The sequence below is a fragment of the Platalea leucorodia genome (genome assembly GCF_965183815.1).
Source record: "Platalea leucorodia genome assembly, chromosome: 6".
NCBI classification, from domain to species: Eukaryota; Metazoa; Chordata; class Aves; order Pelecaniformes; family Threskiornithidae; genus Platalea; species Platalea leucorodia.
In genome coordinates, this window is record NC_138828.1 from 7634513 (window position 1) to 7658484 (window position 23972).

Consider the following 23972-nt stretch of genomic DNA (forward strand, 5'->3'; position numbering starts at 1 on the left):
CAGTAGAACAACATGAGGTCCGAGGCTTTGATCAGTGCTCCTTCACAAACACCTCCAAGTGCTCTCTGCTTTGTGCAAGCCTCGTGTTTCTCCTCCCCCCCGTTGGTCTTGAGCTGCCTGTTTTTCAGCTTTCTGGTTATTTCCTTCCTCAGGTCTTGGGGGTGGCATGAGTTAAAATGCATCTATAGGCACGAAATATATCTAAAATGATATTCCCACTGATATCTTAGGCTCCTGAAAATTGTACTGTACTTCCCAATCATACATGATGTTAAAATTAGTCTTTACTGGATAAAATAAAATAGCCATGTAGGACATGTTTTCTTTCTCTGCAACTGAGGCTGTTTTTAAATTAAAGTTGTGTTTTGTTTTTTTTTACCCAGGCTACTTTCCCCACATCTAGAAACTGCCATTCTGTAGGAAGGTTTTCAGGCTAGGACCCAAGGAAGTTGAACTACTGTCCTAGTCAGCTCTTCTTGTGACACCTTTGGAAGTCATTTCTCCTCCACGAGACTTCCTTTCTCCCTCTTTTGTAAAGTACTTTGAGGTCTCTGATTAAAGAATAAAGTAGCGAGGTAAAGTTCTGTGCTAGCTCTAAAGTTCCGCTGTTACATCCATTAAAGACCCCCCTCCCCATGACTTTGATAGTAGCATATGTGGAAGGAAAATCATGGTTGTTACGACTTGCTAAGACCCTCCAGTTGTAACACATTTGTCCTGTCTTATGTAAAGGCTGGAAACAAAATGCATATAATAACCTCGGGTTTTTAATCTCTGCAAAACATAATTAACTATTTGAAAGGGTGGTTGGAGGGTTAAGCTAGGAAGAATAAACTAGTAGTATAATAACATCTATATTAAAATTAAAAAAAAAAAAAAAAAACAACACACAGATTTAACATGTTATATAATCTCTGTTAAACTTGCTCTGGGAAATCCTCCAAGAGCCAGTGTCAGTCTCCATTTTGTACAAGTCTGTACATAACCTTTCTAAGAATTTGTATGAAGTTGGGTGGGGAAACAGTGAAAGAAAAAGTTAGAACAGAATGTAGCCTGACCAAAGTCTTTCTGCGATGGAGCATTCAAAGCAGGAATGGAGGGAGGTTTACTCTTTCGCAGGTCTTTCCGCAAAACCACCCCCTCCACGCAGGTGATTTCCAGTGCCTTATCCCAGGCAATGGGCTTCCCGGTGCAATCGCATGTCACTTTTGACATCAAGCGGCGGTCTGAAAGTCTTCTAGGTGTATTAATCTCCTAAGTCATCACTGCTTTGAGATGTTATGTTAAAAAACAGTCACGCTTCTCTCGGCTGGATACTGCCATGCCATGGGAACAGTCAGGTGTGTTTATGGCCCTGTCAGCCACGTAGACGGTACCTATCGGTTTGTGTTTGCTCTGTTGCTTACAGATACAGCAATTAATTTAAAGACTGCTAGTAACACAGAACATGGACCATACCACAGAGCTATTTCTTTTCCAGGAGCTCAGTCACTGCCTGTCTTATACATAGATGGTATTCACTTCTCTCTCCTCTGAGAATAACTTGGAGCAAAGTGGTTTGAAGCATGGTGTTTAGATACGTGGGGGAAAGGTGCTGTAAATAGAGGAATTATTTGCACTCCTTTTGTGAAATGTCGAACAAGCTCTAAGCGCATTTCTGCCAAAAGACAAGTCCAATTGTATCGATCTGCTCCTCCCGCTGAGCTTTTGTCATCTTTTGTTCTGTCCTTTCCACCTTTCTCTTTCCCTCCTGGCGTTGTTACTCTGCTGCTTTCCCATTCCCTGCCAGACAGGATTGTTTTCCTCTACGCAGTTCAGCAGAGCAGCAAGTAGCGCTGAAGATATTGATGAAGTGGAAGTGATTTGGAACATGGCATGTTTTGTCAAACATGTAATACGGTAACATTTGTCAGCTTTTACTGAGGCATCCTTTCCGGTGAGGTCAGTGGGATATCTGTGCAATAGAGCACTGGATGAAGAGATTAGGATTTGACTTTTCTCCTTTTACTTGCTTAGGACCTGACCATTCTTCTAATAAAGATATGAAGCTCTCCTCAGGGAAAGTAAATTGTGAAAAAGTGTATTGCAAAAAGTTGTATTGCGTTTGGTTTTGCAAAATAGGGCACGATCCAACTTCCCTTGAAAACGAGTGTGTATTAAACGTTGTAAGTATTGGCTCCTGCTTACAACTGCAAAATACTTCATGAAGGCCTTGCTTTTGTTTTCCTCAGAAGTTCACTTTTTGGTAATGATCTTTGTCAGGAAATCAGTTGGGAGCTAGATAAAACAATGCACTGGGGAGGTTAGCACTGAATGGTAATGTGGTTTCCTAAGCCGCGAGTCTTGCCTTGTATTACGACCTGCTTCAAGACCCAGTAGAGTGGCTTTGAGTTTTGAGCAGTGTCAGCAGGCTTTAAACAGCTACATTGGGCTCCATGAATTTTACTTTTCAGTGAGGCTATGCAACTCACTTTTTATTATCAAGATTAAAAATGCATTTAACGTTAGCGAAGTCCACAGCCCTGGGAACTCCAGTATCTTTTCTCCCCAGAGCTTGAAAGAGCAGTAGGAAAGGGGGGACTCTTTCTGGAGCACTGCGTATGCAGCCTTGGCAAGGATGAAGAAGAAAACGTGCAGTGCTGACTGGATTCTGCTGTTTGAAGGCTTTGCTCTGGAGACTCTTCCTCAACCCACCTTTAAAATACGATTTTCTTGATGCTTTTCAAAAATGGTTACTGAAGTTTGTCTGTCCCTTCTTCAGAGCGTTGTGATTTCACTTGAAATCAAGTGGTCTTTCATGACATGCACTGAGAAAATATTTTTCAGGGTTTTATTCTTTTAGTTCAAAGGCTAAGTTTATAATAGAGCCAATGGACCAACCGTCTTCTGTCTAAACTACCTCTAATATCAAGTTTAGCTAGTTTAGCTGTTCTGCAAGGAGCAAAGTTGAAATAAACAGCGTTTCGCATGTACTACATCTCTCAGATTTACTTTGCATCTTTGTAGGTACAAACTAGTATACATACTGGTATCCAAGTACCTAACGGTACATGGAGAGATGCATACAATTTAGAAAACGCATACCTTCAGAAGTTCACAGCGTCAGTTGACAGGGAACCTACAAATGCATTTGAGATTAAATATGCTTTTATTGATATGTCTCTGTTCCCAGGTCTGACTTCCCAGTCCTACTCCAAAGTGAAGGAATGGCTTTCAGGTGTTCTTTTTTGGCTTTCCATGCTCTGTTTTGAGTGTTGCTCCTTTGATAAGATAGGAGTAGCATATTCAGTGGTCAGTATAACAAGTTGTTGCTTTTTCCCCCATAAGCAAACTAATTTTTTACATACTTTTTGTATACTTGAAAATTTCTCCAACATTTATAAATACCATTTTTTAACCTGATTGGTACCAACGATTATTGCCAATGTAGTGGGAGCTGGTAGGACATCCTAGTCAGATATTGTTACCAGTTCTTTGGAACTAGATAGTAAGTAGTTCTTAACAAATACACTTACAGTCATTTAACATCCACCTCCACCTCAAACATTTCCATGGTTCATGGCTGGCTGCGGCCTTCTCAGTGTCTCCTCAGTCATGTGTCTTCCTCATCTTTCTCTTTTAGTTGTTGCTTACAGATGTGCCATCTTCTGCATGCCTTCTGGGTTTGCTCTCCACATAACAAGTAATGCAGTTGGTTTTCCTGAGATGCTTCTTCCTTTCTATCTCTCTTTTCTTTGGGGCAAGGGAGAGGGAGGGTATCATCTCCTGGCATGATGGAAAGCCTCCATGATGAAAGCTAATTTGTTCCTTTCAATCAGAAAAAATCCACAATTTCTAATAGTTTGCAATTAATGTCGGTATGAGATAGCTGAAAATTCAGCGCTCTCAGCTGTTTCAGTGGCAGACTCCATTTTTAATATTATTTTAAATATCAAATATTTCCTACGTGTCAGTAAGAAATTCTTTATAGAAGTTCTATTTTTGTGTTAGTTTGGTTTTTTTAAAAGCTTCAACTTTTTGCATCTACCTTTCAGTAGAGTTATCTTTTATATTCAATACTGCCATGACCAGTATATATAAGGTGATATCAGTAACTTATTCTGATCTAAACTGATAATTGCCATAGAATTGACTTGACATCTAGGTAGCATTTAGTGCTCAGGCAGTGTGGTTCAATAAATAATAAATAACAGCTGAGCAGTTGACCTCAATATCTGCTGAAGACGACCTTTTTGAATACTCTGAGGTCTCTGTCTAGCCTTCCACGCATAAAAGACCAGAACCCACTAGGGAACTGTTGTCAGGGTTTGGTTTTTTTTTTTCTTTATTTAATAAACAAGACGGGAGATTACTACAAACACTGAATTCCGTCAGGCAGTGATGGCCACACTTCTAAGCTGACTTAAAAAGCAGTAGAAACACACACAGTAAGAATGCTGGAAAAGGCACTGCGTGTTGTATTTTTCAACTGGGCACACTTGGCATTTTTATCTTGATTCAGATGCTTCTTTTAGGCCAGATTATACCACAGTAAATCTATGCGAGCAGCTGTAAGCAACAGTACAGCACCTCCCTTGTGAATACTTCAGTATTACAGCAACGGCCCAAGAAATGTCATCTTGCAGTAGCATTACTGTAGTGTTTTGAGAGGTTAGTGTGCTGCTTCAGGGGAAAAATCCCATTTCTGCATAATTTTCAAAACTACTGAACTTCAGTTTCCTGAACTTGGGAAGCAATAGATACAAAATCCCAAGTAGGCTTTGAGATACTTTGAATAGAGTATGTTTCAGTAGTAGATCTGGCCTTTATACATTTAAATTCTTTGGCTTCTCAAGAATGGTGCGTTTAAGGAATCGCAGAAAGAAACAAGAATTGTGGTGGTGGTTTCAAAATGGAGAGTTATTGAGGGAATCTAGAAGAGGGACCACCCCCCCAACACACACACACAGAGACACAAACACACAATTTTTGGTGTCATAACATACACGTGTTAGAGTGTGTCTGTACATGTTCTTCTGGGTGCCAGCCAGCAGGAGAGGCAGTGCAAGCTTTCCTATCGGCTTGCGTTGAATTAGAGCAGCACGGATCCTGCCCCACCTACGGCCTGTCTCCCACCCTGATGGAAACGAGCGGGTTTTTCACCAATAACACAACAGTATGTGCTTTATGTTCTTTATTGTCAAGGGTTTTCCCAGTCCTTTTTGGTGAGAGAAATCTGACCTTCTCAACCCAAAAGCTCTCAAGGGATAATATTTTTTATTTTTATATATATATATAAAATATACGGATATAGTAGATATATAATTAGAACAAAGAACAAACACAAACTATCTCCAAAATACAGAAGTCTCCTGGCTTCTTCAGTCCCAAAGGAAACCAAGATTAACTTTGATTTCCCTAGGACCAGAATCCGGCCCTTGACACTGAATATTCCTTGACAGATAGTTGTTACTATAGAGCAAAATTTCAAGACGTGACTAGCAAGCTCTCATAAGAGTACAACAAACCACATCAAACATGCAAGGGATATCTTGGCACTTAATACTTGAATTGCCAAATGTGAAACAGAGTCTTTTGGAGAAGTAAGACCCAGAAAATGGGGAAAAGGAAAAAAGGAAAAAAAATACAGATTAATAGCAAAATTATATTTTATCATCTCTTATTGGGGTGCAGCAAACTACCAGTGACATTGCTGTACTCTTGTAGAGTTGTGGTGAGGGATCTTTTCCATGTCTTTTCAACCATAAAAAAAGTAAAAGAAAGGTGTGGGGTTGGTTTGTTTGTTTTTTCCCATGAGAAGTCAAAATCCGTAAATCCTTACATATTGAAGTGGATGATGCTGCAGCCAGAAACACACGCGGCTCTGCCACAGAGACATTTTGTGGCACGTTCATTTTCCTGCAGCCAATTTCTGGTCTGAAAGCAATGACGACACCCTAGCTATTTGAGAACCGGGTCTCTAGATACGCGCTTTCATAAGCATCATTTGGTATCACACACCTGTATGAAGGTTCAGGGGAAGGAGTTTCTGTGAAAAAAAATCATCGCCTGGTGCAAACTTCTTTTCAAGGGATCCATGGAAAAACTTCCTCCCTGCTTGCATTCCAGGGAATCGAAGGTTGCCTGTTAAAATCTCATTGAAATGCCTTTCGGTTGGTAAAGCAGAATCAAGAACGTGACGTAGATGTTGAGTTACTGCTTCCCCACAGAAGCTGTTACAGCTGTGGAGGGAACCTAAACTTAGTTGTTGACACACTCTTCTTGAGAACGACAAAAGAGATTGTGTTCATTAGGCCAAAACCCCATCATTCTTGCTAAAAGCAGTCTCAGGTTTCCATGTATATTTTCAAATCAAATTAGCAACGCTGCTCCTGAGACCTCCTTTAGCTGACAGTGACGGATTGCACAACCTGATAAATAGTAGGCATTCCTAGAGATGTACTAACACCCGAGTCGCCACAAGTGGTTAGATAATAAAAACATACCCAGAGCTGTGTATTTAAATTAGTAGAGTGCTTTGCCTCTTCCTCTGATAATGCAGTCCACACCTGGGGAATGGCCACTTCTCGAACAGGAATGGGAAAGGTTTGTTCCTCGGTTGTTTTTGAAGCTAAATGCTATTATTCAGTCATGGTGGATTTCCTCTGGCTGGTTTTTTATCAGCTGTAATTAAAACAGCCACCTTCTTTTGCTCAGCTCTCAGCACATCCTTACACAGCTAGATCTACAGTACTTAATCCCGCCAGGAGCATCTTTGTAGCTCTACCTGTTTGTTACCTAACTCAGCTGCAGAAGAAAGCAAGAGAAACGGAAAAACAGGCTTACTGGCCTTAAAAAAAAAAAAGAGAACCCACTCATATGGTTGCAGAATTTAAATTACCCAGGTGTCCTCCACCCACCAAATCAGTGTAGTCTTCACGTTAACGTTGCAGTTTTCTTATTTCTTTTTATGCTAAAAATGCAGCGGAATACGACTGGGGAGGCTGGGATTTGATGCCATAATCCAGGAATCTGGCACTTTTCAGAAATATAATTCATGCTGGAATGAGCTGCCTTGAAGGAGAGAAGCGAGAACCGCTCCACTGAGCGTGTTCCTGGTTTGCGGCCTCTGCCACAGCAACGGGCTTCTGCGTTCAAGGGCTCGACCACGCGGCTTCCTCCGGGGGAGCTGGGGTTTGCCCAGCCCTTTGACCTCACGTGTGGACGAAATTTTCACCTGGTAAAATCTTAATAGAAAAAGTTGAGCATTCAGTCAGACACCAGGCCTTCAAATAAGAGGTAGGTCAAAGGAAACACCCAAACAACTACTCTTTTAATTGACTAATATGTTTGTAACATGGCTTTGCAATGATGAGTCTTTTTGCGGTCTCTGATGGTGAACGAACATAGCAGAGTCGGGACTAAGGCATTTTGAAATGTGCACAATCCAAAATTACAAGAAAGAAGGAAGGGCTTTTAATACTTATCCCTCTTAGATTCATAGATGCTTGTTTCCTTCTCCTTAGTGATGTTAAAACTACGAGAGATAGATAGAGAGATTTCTGATAATGTAGTTCTACACAGGAATACTCTCCTATGAAAATTGAAATGGAACAGAGCTTACTCTAATTTCTGTGCAAGGGATCATGTCTCAGTGGATGGTAAAAGGCAGTTTGCTTAGTGCTAAGGCAGGAAACAATAAGTTGCAGATAATGTAGTTTACAGTAGATGTGAATGAATTAGTATCTGTATTAAGCAATAATGACAACTTTCCTTTTTCACCAAGTTTTTTATACAGGCAGATGAAGCCATAATAGCTAATTTGCTAAAAGAGTTACAAATGAATACAAAGCAATGAAGACATCATCAGTACCTTGGTAGAATATCTTGTATAAGCGCAGACAATTAGCACAGCAGCTAAACATGAAGCCTGCAGAGACAGTTCTTGGAGGAAGAAATCAATTTGATCAGCAAACAAGTAACTGTGGATATCTGAAGGGGAAACGTGACCGTTCCCGTCACCCATCTGGCAAGTGAGTAGTGAAAAATGAGGAGACATGCTGTGGCCTGTGCTTAGGAGAGTGAAGTTTTGCCTCTTGTTAAGTGCTTTTACTGATGTGTTGTCTTTCCTACAGCTTTTCTTCAATGCTATTTGTCTTCAATTACATTCTTGACAGCAAAAGTTCCTGTGCTATTCTTCACAGCAAAAGCAAGAGAGCATGAAAAACTATCATTTGGGAAGGCCAAAAAATCATATCGATTCTACCAAAGTTGCAGCCCCCCAGTGTTTCTCGCTATCTCCGTTTACCAAATTGACCTTTCAGTGATTCGGACATAGGTAGCGCGTATCCCTGACCTGACCACCGAATCCTGTGCCTCCAGCCGCTCGCCGCGCTTGGGAGGAACGCCCCAGGAAAACACGGGTTTCTCTGATACGGTGCAAGAGATGGGGAAGGGGGGAAGCATGTTCTCAAACTCTCCACTTATTGTACAAACCTTTGAATTTTCTTCCTCGTTAATCTGTGCCAAATTTGGGCATGGAACAAAACCCTAGCTCTGCAGCGTTTCCCCTGTACTTTGATTCAGCGTTCAAATGTTCCTGAAGCAGGTTCACGTCGGCGTTCGTCCCTTTGTTCTCAGAGGTTTGCCTGGCTGCTGCCTTTTACTATCTCTTCTGCCTCTGAGAAAAACTGATGTTATCTTCTAAAGACAAAAGTCAAGATTGTATTTGCAGCTGAGGATTTCCTGTGTGCCTATCCCCAGCCTGTGCAGCGACGGCGAGGAGTAGCTTTACATGGCCACGCTTCTTCGGAGAGCTTTAAGAGCAGTCCCCGCACAGAAGCTGAAGAAATCCCCAGCTACCGGTGCCTTTGATCTCAGATAAAGGTCAACCTGTCTAGCAGAAAGCGTGATGGGAAATGCTACCTCACATCATCCTTCACTTTCTCTTCCTCACCCTGAAATGATTCACCGTACCTTTCAGGGTCCGCCTTCACCACGGCACCTGTGGTTTTTACTTCAGCTCTTTGGCATAGCTTTATTCCATCTCATGCACCAACCAGCTTAAGCCAGGACCACCGAGATTTTCAATGACCTGATAAGAAACCATCCACAACGCTTATTAGTACAGGAATGTTTAATAGCTATTGTAGGACTTTGTTGCTTGGTTTGTTGGGCTTTTTTTAAAATATATATAGGCCTACTAGTGTAAGTGTTAAAGATTCACAGTTATACTGGTCTTATCCCAACAAGCACATATTGTTTCCTTGCGCTGAGCGTTTCCGAGGCTCTCCGAGCGTGCTGTGGGTCCCGAGCCCCCAACCACGGACACCCGCAACGTTCCAGCTAGCGCAGCGTCAGAGCTGCTGACGCACAAAGCTTTCGGGAGCTGCCGATCCCAGTTGCTTCTCCCAACGCCCACCTTGCTGCACGGCTGGTGGGAGAAATACCTGACTTACGCATTCTACAGGTAAGACTGCTGCAACAATTTTGTTTATCATTTCGTTATAAATGCTAATGCATGGGTTTTGGTTTTTTTTTAAATTGCTTTTGAATTCCTGTATAACTTTAGAAATGTTGTTGCAGCTGTGAAGGTTGGTTATTAACTGACAAATAACTCACGTAAAGGTAAACACTTTCTCTGCTGAGTTTCCTCAAAGCCATATTGGCTCAAGATAGTTATCACCACAGAAGATGAGTGACAGGAACAGTAAATCTCGAATGCTTCACGTACAGGCTGTTTGTCACCTCTTCTGTCTGAAACGATACTGTGCTGATAGCTAGTTCTTGCTTTTCACCGACTAAGCCACCTCGCGCTGCTTAGAAGGAGGAATGAAGTGCCAGTGTCTGGGACTGAGTACGTGTCCTCCTTCTCGACTGGGATCTGCGCCTTAGCGCAGGGGCTAGGAGGTGCTGCTTAGGGGGAAATACAATGGTATTCCCAGGTGGGATGCAACGTGGAAGCAGTATTACTCGTTACTGATAGCGGGAGGATCACAGTTTATCCAATTCGTCGCTACAAAGGTGTAGTTCGCTACCTGTAAGGGTCAATCAAGCGACCTAGAGATGAAAGTTGCTTCTGGGTCTGGATTAGGAAGAAAAACGAACGAGAAACCAACGATGGACTCTGCTTTTATTCTGTACAGCACGTCTTTCGGCACGCCAAAGCTTGCATGAGGCAGAAGTAGCGTCTGACTGCAGAAGCTGGAGATTATCTCCAGTACGCGATCCCCAAAGCGGAAGCGGGGATCGGATCACGACTGTCAGCCATCATTCAGTCTCTTCAACCTAATTCTGGGAGTTTTTTCAGAAGGATTAACTTTGGGCATAGAGGGCTGGTCTCTCTTGACTTCCTTTGCTGTCAGTGGGAGAGCCAGGCTCCTTTAGATGACAGTTTGGAGGTGGAAAATAACTTAGCTGCATTGGATCCCTGTCAGTGTGTCAATCCTCAAATTAAGGCTGTGCCAGGATGTAGTCATAAGGTGTGTCAGTCCTCTTCCAAGTTGCCAATTTATTCCCCAGAATTTTAGCTCTCCTTTTTATAACAAAAGCCTTTCGCTGCTATCATTTCCAAGAAAATCGAAGGAGATGACTTGTGTGACACGCAGGCACGTTTGCTAGAGTCTGTGGAGACTGATACAGCTGTAGGGTTTTCCCTTGTTTCAGTGAAGTGTTAATTCGGGTGCCAAGTGATAGCAAAGTGCTGCCAGTGTTCCTGGTTATTTTACTGACCCATTAAAGCCCAGGACTGTATTTCTAAAATCAAGCTCTTACGCTTGGCATAGCTTTTTAAGGTAGTACCCGCTCTAGAGGTGTGAAAGGAGAGGTGTTAAGCAATGTTTTCACAGCAGTGTCCTAGGAAAAATACATACAGGCTTCCGTGAGAAGACAGTCAGTTGCCAAATGCGAGTATTGTCAGCCAGCGAGCGGAGCCCCGCTGGGCTGAGGGGCTCGGTTGCCCGCCGTTTGCCTACGGCTCACCTATGGCTGCTGCCGCTGATGCTGCCGGCGTCGATGCCGCTGCAAGGATTGCTGTACGGAGCACGCCTGCGTAAACGCTGGGCCTTTTGGTTTGTCTTGATTCAAAACGGAGTTGTTTTGTGAAAGAAATCTGAAATGGAGCAGGAGAAGACAGATTTGCACCGCTAAGCGCTGCTCTGCAGGAGTAATTTTTGTTCTTCGGTAGGAATTTTTGTTAATTTGAGCTGTGCAAGGTTCCAAAGTTTTTAGATGGATTTCACTGAAAATGGCTTTGTACTTTGTGCTCGTAGTGTGTCTGAGAATGCTTTTGGTGAGCAATCACATTTTCTAACTCCCCTAGCAATATTAATGATGAATTGGGATAGTTTTATGACCGTGCCAGAGATTTTTATGCTGTTGTTTGTCACTTGAGCCTCTGTGATTGGAAGACGGTATTTATAGTTTGTCTGTATCAGCAGTCTGTTAATTACAAACTTAGAAGTATTAGTGGTATTCAGTATATAACCTTTCATGCTTAAAGATTTTATTTCATAGAGAAATATGTGGTGGAAGTAAAGCTTTTGTATAATGAGGGAAATAAAAAAAAAGGGGTAGATTGGGTACTTTCTTTCTAAGCGTAGTGAAGTTTAATGAAAAATAATTGCGCTACATCCACGAGTGGGATCTGGGTGGACAGACTGTGTCACAGGAGAAGACCTTTGTGCTGGTGTGTTCTTGGTTGTAGGCATTATTTGCTTTCGGATGAATGTTCCCGCTAAGCGGCTCCACGTATTCTCAATACATATTTTTTTTTCTTGGGGGCAAAGATGGGAGAATGTTATTTTTGTGAACAGGATTGCAAAAAGCCAGTTTGAGTGTTTCAGATAAACTTGGGGCTACAGCGATGGTGAGCCAAGCACTAGAAGGCTCACCTCACCTGTTCCAGTACATTGCATGTCGTTATGAAATAATTCTCAGAATTTTGATTTCTTTTTACGTCATTTTTTGCATGTTCTTTTAGTTGCTTTTTAAAACACTTTAGTAAAAAAAAAACCAAAACAAAAAAACCCCAAAACGACCCAGACCCCGAACCGTACACCACGGCTAATACCTGGCCATGGACACGACGGCTGTGAAGGCGTCGCTGTGACGGCGGCAGCCCGGCGGCGGCGGGGTGCGGCGGGACCCCGCAGCGCCCGGGGGGGGCCGCCTCCGCCGCCCCCCGCTTCGCGGCCGCCCGCGCAGCGGCAGGCGGAGCCGGCTCCCGCCCGGCGGAAGGGCGGCCGGGGCACAGCCCCCCCGCGGCCCGAGGCCGCCCCGCGGACGGGCCGCAAGCGGCAGAAACGCGTGAGGAGGGGAGACCAACAGCGATTCCGTCGGGCGAGACCCTGCCGGGCGGCCGCGGCCGCTACGACGCCCGCGGAAGCCCCCCCGCAGCGCGGCCTCCCCCCGGCCGGTGCCCAGCCGCGCACCGGGACCCCTGAGCCCGGCCTCGGCCGCCGCTGCTGCCCAGCCCTCCCCGCTGCCAGCCCGCGCCCCGCCAACCTCCGCGGCCTGCCCCGAAACCCGCCGGCGCCCGGGGCGCGTCCCCCCGCGCCGCACCGCGGCCCGCGCTCTCCGCGGTCCGTGTGTCCGGCCGTCCCTCCGTCCGGCCGTCGTCCCCCCCCCCGGGAACCGGCTCCTCCGCGCTCCCTCTGCCGGCCGGCGGCGGCGGCGGGGCGGGGGCGCGGCCCCGGGGGGGGGCCGGGGACCAGCGGCGGGCTGCGGGCCGCGGCACCGCGGGCTGAGCGCTGGCCGCGGCGGCGGGGGGCACGGTTCGCGCCGGCGGAGCCGCCCCGGCCGCCGCGATCGGCGGCCCTGAGGCGGGAGGGAGGGAGCGGCTCCCGGCGGAGGGCGGGGAAAGTCCACTCCGGGATTTCGGGGTCGCCGCGGAGTGACACATTGACATCACGGGGGCGCGGCCGGGCGGCGGGCGGGGGCTGCGCGCTGAAAGGCGGCGGAGCGCGGCCGGAGTCACTCCGCAAGGGCGGCGGGAGCGGGCGGCGCGGAGCCGAGCCGAGCCGAGCCGAGCCGGCGGCGGGACGGGGCGGCTGCCTGCACTGCCCGGGCTGGACTCCGCGCCGGGGCCGCCAATGTGCCTCGGGGAGCAGGCGTTCACCTTGGCCTTAGGTAAGCCCGGGGCGGTGCTCGGTGCTCCCCTCCCCGCCGGTGGATCAGGTGCGGGCGGGCGGCCGAGGCGGGTTCCCGGGGAGGGAGAAGGGGCGAGGGGCGGCCGGAGCCGCCGCTTCGCTTCGCCGCCGCGGCGTGGGAGGTGCGGGCGAGAGGCGGGCTCTGCCGCTGCCCGCTCCGCTCCGCCGGGCGCTCGGTGCGGGCTGAGGGGGAGCGGCCGCCCGGCGGGGCTGCGGGCGGCAGAGCCGGCTCCCTCGGCTTCCCCCGCCGGCAGCCTCAGCCCGGTCGCGGTTTGCTGCCAGCTCCAAAACCTCCAGCTCGGTAATTTCTCCGTCTCGCCTAACGCGGGGATCTGGCTCGCGTGCCGAGCCTCGTTGATCCTCCCGAAATACCGAGGAGGCTCGGGAGCCCGTTCGGGCCAGACCTTTGCGTCCGGGGCCGCCTTCTGTTGCCGCTCGCCTCCCCGAGGTGCTGCCCCTGCTCCCCGCCTGTCAGTCCGCCTCCGGCAGCAACAGCAAGCACATGGCAGCTTGCAGAGAGCCGGCGGGGCCGTCGCGCGCTGCCCCGCTCGCCGCCGGCTGCGGTGCGCCTTGCAAGCAAGTGCCTCTTCGTGACTTCTTTCCAAAAAAAAAACCCTCTCTCGCACTAGGGGTTGTGGTTGCACTTTGCCAGAGGGGACTCGCGGCCAGGACCGAGCGGTGAAGCCGAGCGCCGGACCCGGGACCGCCGCCGTCCCAGCCTGGAGGGATCGCCCGGGACCGCTCCAGTCAGGGGAGGGAAGGAGCCGCCCGAGCCGGAGCCCCGCGTTCCCGCCTCTGCTTGGAGACCTCCTGCAGCCGGCGCCCCGGGCCGCCCCGTCCCGCTCCCCGCTGCCCGCGGCAGCCTGCAGCTGGCGTAACGCTAGGGCGAGATAAACCCCGTTTGCAGAGAAGGGCTCGATTTGTCTTCCCGGCGCCCCGAGAGAGACTTGGCGGCCGAAGGAGCGCGGTTCTGCCCCGGCGCCCCGCGGGCACGGAGGGGTCTGGCCCCGCGGAGGAGCGAGTCAGGGGAAGGCGGCCCGCTGAATGCCGGCCCCCGGGAGAGGAGGGCTGCGGCGGGCAGCAGCAGCAGCAGCGCTGGATTTTCCTCCGCTGGCCGAGTAGGACGTGGAGATCGGCGAGGGTTTCGCAGAGACGAGGAGCGCAGCCCGCCTGCCTTCCCCCCGCCCCGCGGGGTGGGAGGGCGAGGAGCCGGGGCTGCAGCCCCGCCGCCACCCTGCCCCGCCGAGCCCCCGGCTGGACTCGCCGCTCCTAGCGACCCCTCGGAAACCAGTAAGTCGGGGCCCGTCCCGCTCGTACGCCGGCGCCGCGGCCGCGCCGCCGAGCAGGTGCCGCGGGGCGCGGAGGGACGGCGCCCGCCCCGGCCCCCGCCCGCCGCTCCCCTCACCCGCCGGCCGCCCCCCCTGCAAAAACAGACCCCCGCTGGGGCGGGAGGTGGGGGCGAGGGCGGCGGGGGTCGGGCGGGAGCGGCGCGGTCCGACGGCGGGGCCGTGCGGCGGGGCCGGCCCGCGGGCGGGCGGAGCGCGGCGCCTCCCGCTGAGCTCCGCGGGGCGGCTGGAAGCGAGCGTAGCGTTAGGAAATGCAAGCCCCGAGCACCGCCTGGCCGGCGGGGGGCTGAGGCCCGGGGGCACCGGGCGGCGGCGGCGGGGAATCCCCGGCGCTGCAGGGGCCGCTCGGCCGGGCGCTGCCGCTTTAAATGCCGGCAAGTCCGCCCTCCGGAGGCCGCGCTCCTGCCCTCCCCCTGCAAAGGGGGGAAAATAAATAAAAAGAAAAGCCCGTGTTTTCATTCATAACTTTTTTTTTTTCCCCCCTCTTTTCCCCTCCTCTTCCTTCCTCGCCGTCAGCCGCGGGCTCCGCGCCGGGCCCCGCTCGGGGCGCAGCGGGCGCCGCCCGCCCGGGGCTGCCCGGGGACGGGGGGCGGCGGCCCGGGGAGGGGCAGCGCTGGCGGCCGCGCCGGCCCCGGCGGCGGGCGGAGGAGGTCTCCCGCCGCCTTCGCTCTGCGTTATTTGATTTTATTGGGCTGGGGGGGGGTGTTAAAGCGGTTTAAAAGTCATTTGCGTGGAGGTGGTTTGTGCAACTGTGCCGCTCTGCCGCCGGTCTGCAGCTGGGCTTGTCAGTCTGCCGGCCGCGTTGGTGTTGCGCTTTCCCCCCAAAGATGGCACTGGATGTCTTTCGCATTTTCTTGGGATATTATTTTTCATCCCCTGGGGAGCCCAGCTCCTGGTTGCTACAGCTGTAAATCTTTCCCTTTTCGCATCCATTCACCCTTGGTCTGTTGTGGATTTGTATTCAGTGCTTGTGAAGATGGCAGCTTGTTATGTGGGGTGAATTAGAAGTGAAGGTGTTTGGTTTTTTCTTTTCTTCTTTTTTTTTTTTTCCTCTTCATCTGGTGACCCTAAAGCCCACACAGGTGACATTAAATGTAAAATTAAATCTTTGACTGCTGGACGAGTGCAAAGACTTCGTGTCCTGGCAGAAGCTGTCGCTTACCGTTTATTAGCAGTCGGAGTGATAAAGATGCTGACTGCCTGCTAGAAGAAACCTTTCCTGCTCTTGCCTGTCCCTTGCCTTTTTCTCTCCTGAGTGGAGAACAGCTCCGTGCCAGCTGTGGTCTGGGTAGGCAAGACAGACTTCTCCTCATGATAACTGGATGAATTTTGGAAATGCTTGATAGCCCTTACCTTTCTCCTCTTTCAGGTAAACGTGTGACATCTCGGGGGGGGGGGGGGGGGAGTGAAAAGGGACTTTTCCCCCAGCTGTCAGGAAAGCAAAGCAGCTTATTTTCTTGGTTCTCAGTATAAACGTGGCATTTTAGATACTCATCTAAATTTTTATATCGGTACAGAACTGTCACTGCAGTTTTCTCAGTCAGCGTTGCAATCTTTACGTCAAGAGCTAGGCAGAATGAAAGTGCATAACATTTATTTAAAAGATAGACTAGAAGATGATGCATTTATTTGAGAAGCTTTTAATCTGTTTGTCTTGTGAAGATGGATTTGCTCTTTAATTGTGTTTTGAGGTTGGCTTTTTGGGGTTTTTTTTGGTCATCTGCTCTTAACATTCTTATGAATCCTTAGGTACTTTTTATCTGATACCTAGTTCATCTTAGCCTTCTCCGCCCCTTTTTCTTTCACACCCTGGCCTGTGGTCAGAAAATACTTGAAAACGGGCTTTTGCACCCTTGCCCTAATTTTGTAAGGCGCACATTAGATTTGCACGCCGAGTTACTTTCTGAGAGAAAACATCTTGGCCCCTTGACAGCACTTGGTGCGAGACTCTGTAATGCACCTACGTCACTTCGCAAAGGAGACTTTCCAAATGTGCTAGGAAGCAAATCTGTTGAGCTTTCTGATGCTGCACATCCGGACAGAAGAGTGAGAATTGTGCATGCTCTTTACTCTGCCGTGCAGAACGTGAACCTGGCAGCGTCCTTGCCCCTTTCCAGCTCAGTTTTTGAGGGCGCTCAGCATCGCTGTTACTAGTTAGACAGACGTTGAGTTCAGTAGCAAGTGAGAAGCACTTTCCGTGGCTTGCCAAGTAAGCGTACAGGTTAGTACTGGAATTTTTTTCTTTTTGATTGTTTTTTTAAATGGCATGGGGTCTCCTTTGCATTCCTCATCTATGATGCCATACCCAGGCTCTCCCCGTTACTGGACTTTGGCCAGATCCTCAGCGTTGTTGTAATCCCCTGCTGAAAGAGATCAGTACCAGGTGGCCAGGGCAATTTGTGGTTTGCCATGTCACTTCTGTTTTCAGAAGTATGCCATTCTGTGTTCCTCTTTTGCCCTTGATCTTGTGTATGTGTGTATATATGTACACGCACGACGTTTATTTATACCTTCTGTCGTCTTCTTCTTAATTTAGGATTTCAGATGCATGCCAGGTTCCCACTGAATGCCAGAAGCAGAGATCACTACCGATGGAGCCCCAAAGTCAACATGGCAGTGGTGGTTCGCTAGTGGTGATTCAGCAGCCCTCCTTGGACAGCCGGCAGCGGTTGGACTATGAAAGGGAGAGCCAGCCAACAACTATCTTGTCACTGGACCAGATCAAGGCGATCAGGGGCAGCAATGAATACACCGAAGGTCCATCTGTGGTGAAAAAATCTGGGCCGCGGACAGCACCGAGGCAAGAGAAGCATGAAAGGACTCACGAAATTATACCAATTAATGTGAATAATAATTATGAACACAGACCCAGTCACGTGGGGCACGTGGCACATCAGCATAATGCGAGGGCTCCCGTCTTGAGCAGATCGACCAGCACGGGGAGCGCGGCCAGCTCTGGGAGCAACAGCAGTGCTTCCTCGGAGCAAGGGCTGCTGGGGCGGTCGCCTCCATCCAGGCTGGGCTCGGGCCACAGATCGGATCGGACAATCCGGACGCAGCCCAAGCAGTCGTCTCTGATCGTAGATGACCTGAAGGGTCCTTTGAAAGAGGACTTGACGCAGCACAAGTTTATCTGCGAACAGTGCGGGAAGTGCAAGTGCGGCGAGTGCACGGCCCCGAGGGCCCTCCCTTCTTGCTTGGCCTGCAACCGGCAGTGCTTGTGCTCTGCGGAGAGCATGGTGGAGTACAGCACCTGCATGTGTTTGGTCAAAGGGATCTTCTACCACTGTTCTAACGACGATGAAGGGGACTCTTACGCGGATAATCCCTGCTCTTGTTCCCAGTCACACTGCTGTTCTAGGTACCTGTGCATGGGAGCCATGTCCTTGTTCTTGCCTTGCTTGCTCTGCTACCCTCCTGCAAAAGGATGCCTAAAACTCTGTCGAGGGTGTTACGACCGCATCAATCGTCCGGGTTGCCGATGCAAGAACTCCAACACGGTCTATTGTAAACTGGAGAGCTGCCCCTCCCGGGGTCAGGGCAAGCCCTCATGATTGTTGGAGGGAGGTTTACTTCCTCCAACTTCAGTTTTTCAGGTTGTAGCTGATTTTTTTTCTTTTTTTTCTTTTTGTTGGGTTTTTTTTTTTTTTTCCCCTCCTCCCCCGTTTTGGGGGAGCTGTTCCTTTGCTTTCCTTTCTGTCTCCCTAACTTCAAATACACAAGTTCTTCCCTTTGCATCTTTGCTCTCATCATCCTATTGACTTGGCTGAGTGTGGAGTGTTTTACGTAGTCATTGCTGCTCTTTGGTAAGTGTGGACCTGGTATCTGCATCTGCCGCTCACTTTGGCAGGGTCTTTTGAGTTTGTAACTGAACCACTCCTGAAAGAGACAGTGAGGGCTCACTGGGCTCTTGAAGCTTCTTGCTCTGTGGATATCTTCCCAAAGATGTTTTTCATTCTCAGCAATTTTTTTTTTTCCTTAACCCCCTGTCATGAGTGAGCTGGATTGTGAAATAACTTCTTGTGTGTGTTCTTTCTGGAGAGGGATGTAAAATAAAGGCTTTACCAAATGAAAGGCCTGACTCTTCTATAAGCAGCCTGCTTTTTTCTTTCCATATTTCCCCCCCTCTCTTTTTGTCTTAACTTTTGGAACATTCTCAGTCCTGAGAATTACCCTGCCTCCTTTTTTTACATTTTCAATGTAACTTCAGTTTTTGCTACACTATGTAGATCTTCACATTGGAGACATTATGGCTGCAACATACTCATTTGTTTCTTTTGCTGTCAGATCTTTGAAGGATATTGCTCACTCCACCCTCCTGCTCCTGTTTTTATAGGCTATCAGTATCAGTTGCTATTAAAGTTGGTGGTGTTCATATATCCAAACAGCCTTCAGGTGTCGTTGAGTCACCTAAATGTTCTTGAATCCTTAAAGTTTCTTGTGATCCTTTGGTTTAGTGAATTTAGCTCTGCTCTGTACTTTATAATTTTATTCTGTCCCTGTTTTATTGCCTTAGCCACAAATTGTGGTCCTTTTTTGTATATTTTATGTATAAAACAAAGTTGAATCCCAACTATTTTTAAGACAAAAGTCTGTTAAAACTTTTTTTATTGTAAAGAATATTTATTATGTGAATCTCTATTATTTTATGATATTTATTGCAAAAGACTTTGAAAATGTACTCATGTCTGAATATAACAAAATATCAATACTTAACGAAATAAGGATGACACGAAGAAAGTACATATGTTAACTATAATGCAGAAAATATATTAATTAATGAAAATGGCTCTTGAGTTCTTTTGTTACAGTGACAGGTTGTGAGCTACGTATGCATATTGCTGGGTCGCTGGGGTTTCTCCTCCTTGCGGTCTATCAGGTAGCAAATAACTTCCTGTTGATCCTTCAAAACCACTAGTCTGTGCTCTAGTTTAGTTTACTTACTTCTGAGTTCGCTAACTATATATCAAGTAAGTTTTTGCTATGGGATATTTAATGCGATTGAATGTATATGTTGTGCTTAACAGTGCCAAGAAGCGTAGGCCCTATTTATTTACCAAAGCATTTGGAAATACAGTTGTGGAGGAGGAAACCATAACTTCAAGGGGTTTTTTGTTCCCTGAAGAATACCAAATTAACATATAAACCTATTTTAAATTTTCCTCTACAGAGCTTCTTGGCTGGTTAAGTTGTACATCAGCTGAAGTACTGAATCTACCAAGCTCAAATCTAAATAAACAGCAAGAGGCAGGATAAAAAAAATGATGGTTGTGTTGCTGTAGTTTGCTAGCCTTGAAATTTGGCGGCGGGGTGGTGGTGTTTGTGCCTGTGTCTATGGCTGGTTTGGTTCTTTTCCCATAGGTTTTCCCAATGTCAGCTGACTCTATCTTCTGTCTTTAAATTAAAGGCTCTTAAGGGTGACCTAAGTGTCACAGCTCCTTGTGGCCATTTAACACATACTCAACAAAAAAGCTTTTCATTAAGAGTGAATGGGGAAACCTCCTTCTTCTGTCATGTGGGTCAAGGCGAACACCACAATTCTTCTAAAGTAGGAAGTTTATTAAATGGGTGAAATTTCACATGGTATTCAGAGTAAGTGGTTGTAGAGAAACTCCGCTTTGAGAACAGAGTAATAACTTGACAAATGTGTCATATCTTGCCTTCTGAAGTCCTGCTGCTTTGAATTGCCGTATTCAAGCTGTTCCGACTCATAGCATATTGATGATTTGAATAAGCTCGGCTTTTGTAGTTAACTCTGTCAAAGCTGATCCAGTGTCTTAATGAGCTGACTGAAAAGTTGCGTTCTTTATTAAATGGCATGGCTGACTTCTGTGAGGTATACAGTGAAATCATCATCTGGCTCCGTCTAGGAAACCGCTTGCTTTGCAGTATCCAGTTGGGACTACTGCTCTCCCAGCCTCGGCCTGACAAAACTGACAGGCTGGGAGGCTTGTGGGGCGGCGGTATATATATACAAAGTCTGCTTTCCAAGATTTATTCTTCTTCATGAGATGAAGCAAAGCCAAGAGAAGAATGTTTCTGAGGAGCAGGCGACTTGCTTTGCACTAGTTTCCTATCGCCGATACTTCTCTAACAGCGACAGCTGCAAACAGCCCTTGGGAGACAATGAAATCCTTGTCAAGCGCTCACCGTTGGTCAGATAGGACCATTTTTAAGACTGCGTATTGATGCTCAAAAATACCCAGCCAACTGCCTTCTCATAACTGGATACAGCCCAGCCCTGTGTTGAGTAAGTTTGCTCGAAGGGTGTTAGTTATTCCTCCTCAAGAAAAACGTTACACTCCTTACCTCTGTCTCTTTTTTTCAGCCAGGTGACTTCTGGGGGGGTTAGGTTTGGTTCCTAGCAGAAGAGAAGCAAGCCCAAAGGACCCACGTGTACTCTGTCTTCTAATGATTATCTTCCACCATGAGCTATGTCAACAAAACCCCTGCTCTAGTTAGTCACGCTAACTAGTGCTCCCTTTACTAACTAAACTTTGGGAATAACTTCAGGTTGCAGTTCCTTAGGAGATGGATGTGTGAAATGGTACTCGAATTGCCAGGCGTTACCTGCAGCAGGCAGTGTTAAAGCAATGAGAATAACAGGATTTTTCTTGGGCTAGATGCTGTATTGTTTGTACTTACTATACGTCTGTATATCCGAGTTCACTTTCAGGTCCTCTGGAACGTAGAGTTATTGCCTTCTGTTATGGAAATGACTGTGACTTCTTTCAGGCAGACAGATTTTGTGGCGTAGAACCACGCAGGATTGCATGAGAGCACATGAATGTCTTTCTAGCGGAAAAAAAATTGAGCAAGCTGGCAGATGTACGAAGTAAGCCTCCACAGCTTGAAGAGACAAAAGCTATTTTAAATATGCCTTAAGTGGTCGGTCACTGTAGTCTGTTCTACTTTCTAGCAACTGGAACGACCATCTAGAGATAGTGTGTTTTGTTGTACGGGGGGTTGCGAAAGGCGAATGAGATTTCTGGTGATTAGGAGACTGAAGTGCAGATTTCAGTTCTTCAGCCCAAAATTTGTCTGTGGGCTGTTCAGGTTACTTTCTACACGTCTGTAGAGTGCCAGACTGTCAGAGGGCCCTTACAATGTAGATCATAAAAATGATTTCTTAAGCATTTTCAGATAGCTTTGAGATCTTATTTTGAAAAATAAAGAGAACTCTGTATAAGAATGATGGTGTAATTAGGCGATACGTTCAGCTGACCTACTAACCTAATTGTACAGGTTGGTGATGGATTTGAACAAGCCTGCCATCTGGTTATGCACAGTGGAGTCCTGAAATGTGTCGCGTAAGGTCTGGGATGAAGGAAAAAAGGGAAGTCCCTCCAGCAAGCCGGAATTCACGTCTTGCTTTGCTTAGTGTCTTGAAACTCGTGGTAAGGGATGAGTTTTGGAAACAGATGGTAAATAAGTTTCCACGTTGCCTGCTGGAGGAATATATTGCTAGGGTGGCAATGCGAGAGAGTTGGGGTGTTTCTCTAAAGACGGCTTCATTACACGAACGCTAGTGTGGGTGATGGTGTTATCCAAGGGGGGATAATGCTTAACAAATGAAAAGTACTTGCTCTTGTTTATGGTTCCATATCATAAAGACAGGTGGGAGAGGATTAGCTCCTCTGTCTGTGATAAAGCAAATCTGTTAAGAGGGATTAAAAGGGCTAGATGAAGTGTTTTAATGGACTTACTTACTTATGTGCAGTAATAGATTTTTGTCCTGGAGGAATGTTCAGGACTCACTGATACGTCTGTATTTCTTGTTCTGCTAAAATTACCTCCAAATTCTAAGGAATCCTGATTAATTGTTGGCTTTCTTCCAGCTGGAGCATTTGTGTCAGTCATGGTGGTGCTTCAAAAAACCTGGAATAAAATTTTGTTCTGCTGTCACACAGCTGGATTTACCAGCCTTACACGGTGCGTGGGTTGCACAGGTCTTGTTCTGATGAGCCTTCATCAGCGAGCAAGTTGCTTTTAGGGCAGCTCTTGATCATTTGTGCTTCCTCGCTGTGGCTGGTTTTTGCCTTTCCTTCGCTGACGGGAGTAGCCAAGGCAGGGCTTCTACCCTTGGCAGAAGTTACCTAGCCACGTGGGACCTGTGTTAACAAGCTTTATATTTATCAGAAGGATATATTCAAAAAACTTCTAAGCTACCCAGAAAGTTTCCTTCGGCATGTTCTGCTTCCACGTTACAACATGGACTTGGGCTGCCACCGGTACATGGGACGGATGCCCCGCTGTCCTGTGGGGGATGAGGATGCTCTGTGAGCTGGGCAGCAAGCACAGCCCACGGATCAGCTTTCTGGTGCCGTCTCAGCATTTAAAAATCCCAGCACAGACTTATTCAGGCTCTTTGGGCCCCCTTGCGCTGTGAATACTGGCTTGCTGCACGTTGAGAGCACTTGCAGTGCGTGTCCCCACCACCAGCCACAGGGCAAAAGCCCAGGCCCTCGCCGAACATTTGCAGGAGGCATAGATCCCTGCAAGCACTGCAATGACCACTAAACTTTTCAGTTGCATTTTCTGCGCCTGCGTATGCGTGTGTGTGCTTTGAAATGAGCTTTGTTTTTTATGTACACAGGTAGCAGTGTGTAGGTACTGATTCGCTCTCACTTCAACTCGATGGGGAATACCTTGCCATGTCTATATAGGTGTATTCTGTTAGATACTATGTTTCTTGGCTGGAGTGTTAAATCCAAACTCAGTGTCTGTTAAAGGCTAAAAGAGGAATATGGACATACTGGCCACCATATCAGAAGCCAACACAGGTGGAGCAAAGCATTATTCCCGGAGTGATATTCACTGCTCAGTTCATACTTGTGATAGAGAGATGCAGTGCTGCTGGTTTTCCCAGTATAATGCTTGCAGCTGCCACTCCCGCTTCTCCTGGTGAAGGTGTCTGGAGATGAGATACTTCATAATTTACTTATTAATAAATACAAATACAGGACAGATTCCCTGCAGACCACACGTGGTCTTATTTCTTAGGTTTAAGCATCTAGGGGTGAAACCCTAGTCTTACTGAATAAATTTTGATTTTACCTTCAAAAAAGGACTGGGAATTCACCTGGATCTTTCAATATTCCTGACATGTGCACGTGACAATATTGTAAAAGGAAGAGAAATGGGTGCTTCCAGGGGAACGACATTCTTGTGCCTATTACAAAATTAGCTATCTTCAGCTTGAAAATGTAGTTGTTGTGAATTGCTCTTTTTTGAAGAAAAGGAACAGACATTTGTTTTCGTTCCTAGAGAAAGGTGTGCCTGATAGCCATGCCTCTCTTGCATTGTAAGCACGCCCTGTTTTGTAAACCTTTGTATACATGTACAGTGCTACCAATCTGAAAACAAATATCCCACAGAACAGACTGTCAAAAGGCACAAACGTTTGACAGAGGCTCTCCCCAACGGGCTGCACCTCATTGTGTTTGCGCAGTAAGGGGCACAAAGGGACTCACGTCCTGCCTGACCCTTCGGGGTTGCT

At 47.5% G+C, this 23972-nt stretch overlaps 1 protein-coding gene across 3 annotated transcripts; it reads left to right on the forward strand.

The window, feature by feature from the left end:
- Nucleotides 1–12865: 12865 nt before the first annotated feature.
- Nucleotides 12866–19299, forward strand: SPRY1 (sprouty RTK signaling antagonist 1). Of its 3 annotated transcripts, XM_082315421.1 has the most exons (3): nt 12866–13107; nt 13757–14417; nt 17010–19299. In XM_082315421.1, the coding sequence occupies exon 3, from the start codon at nt 17065–17067 to the stop codon at nt 18025–18027; it is 963 nt and encodes a 320-aa protein (XP_082171547.1). In that variant the 5' UTR covers nt 12866–13107; nt 13757–14417; nt 17010–17064; the 3' UTR covers nt 18028–19299. The 3 variants fall into 3 exon arrangements, with proteins under 3 accessions (XP_082171547.1, XP_082171548.1, XP_082171549.1); XM_082315422.1 differs by lacking the exon at nt 13757–14417; XM_082315423.1 differs by lacking the exons at nt 12866–13107; nt 13757–14417 and adding an exon at nt 15914–16694.
- The last annotated feature ends 4673 nt before the right edge of the window (nt 19300–23972 follow it).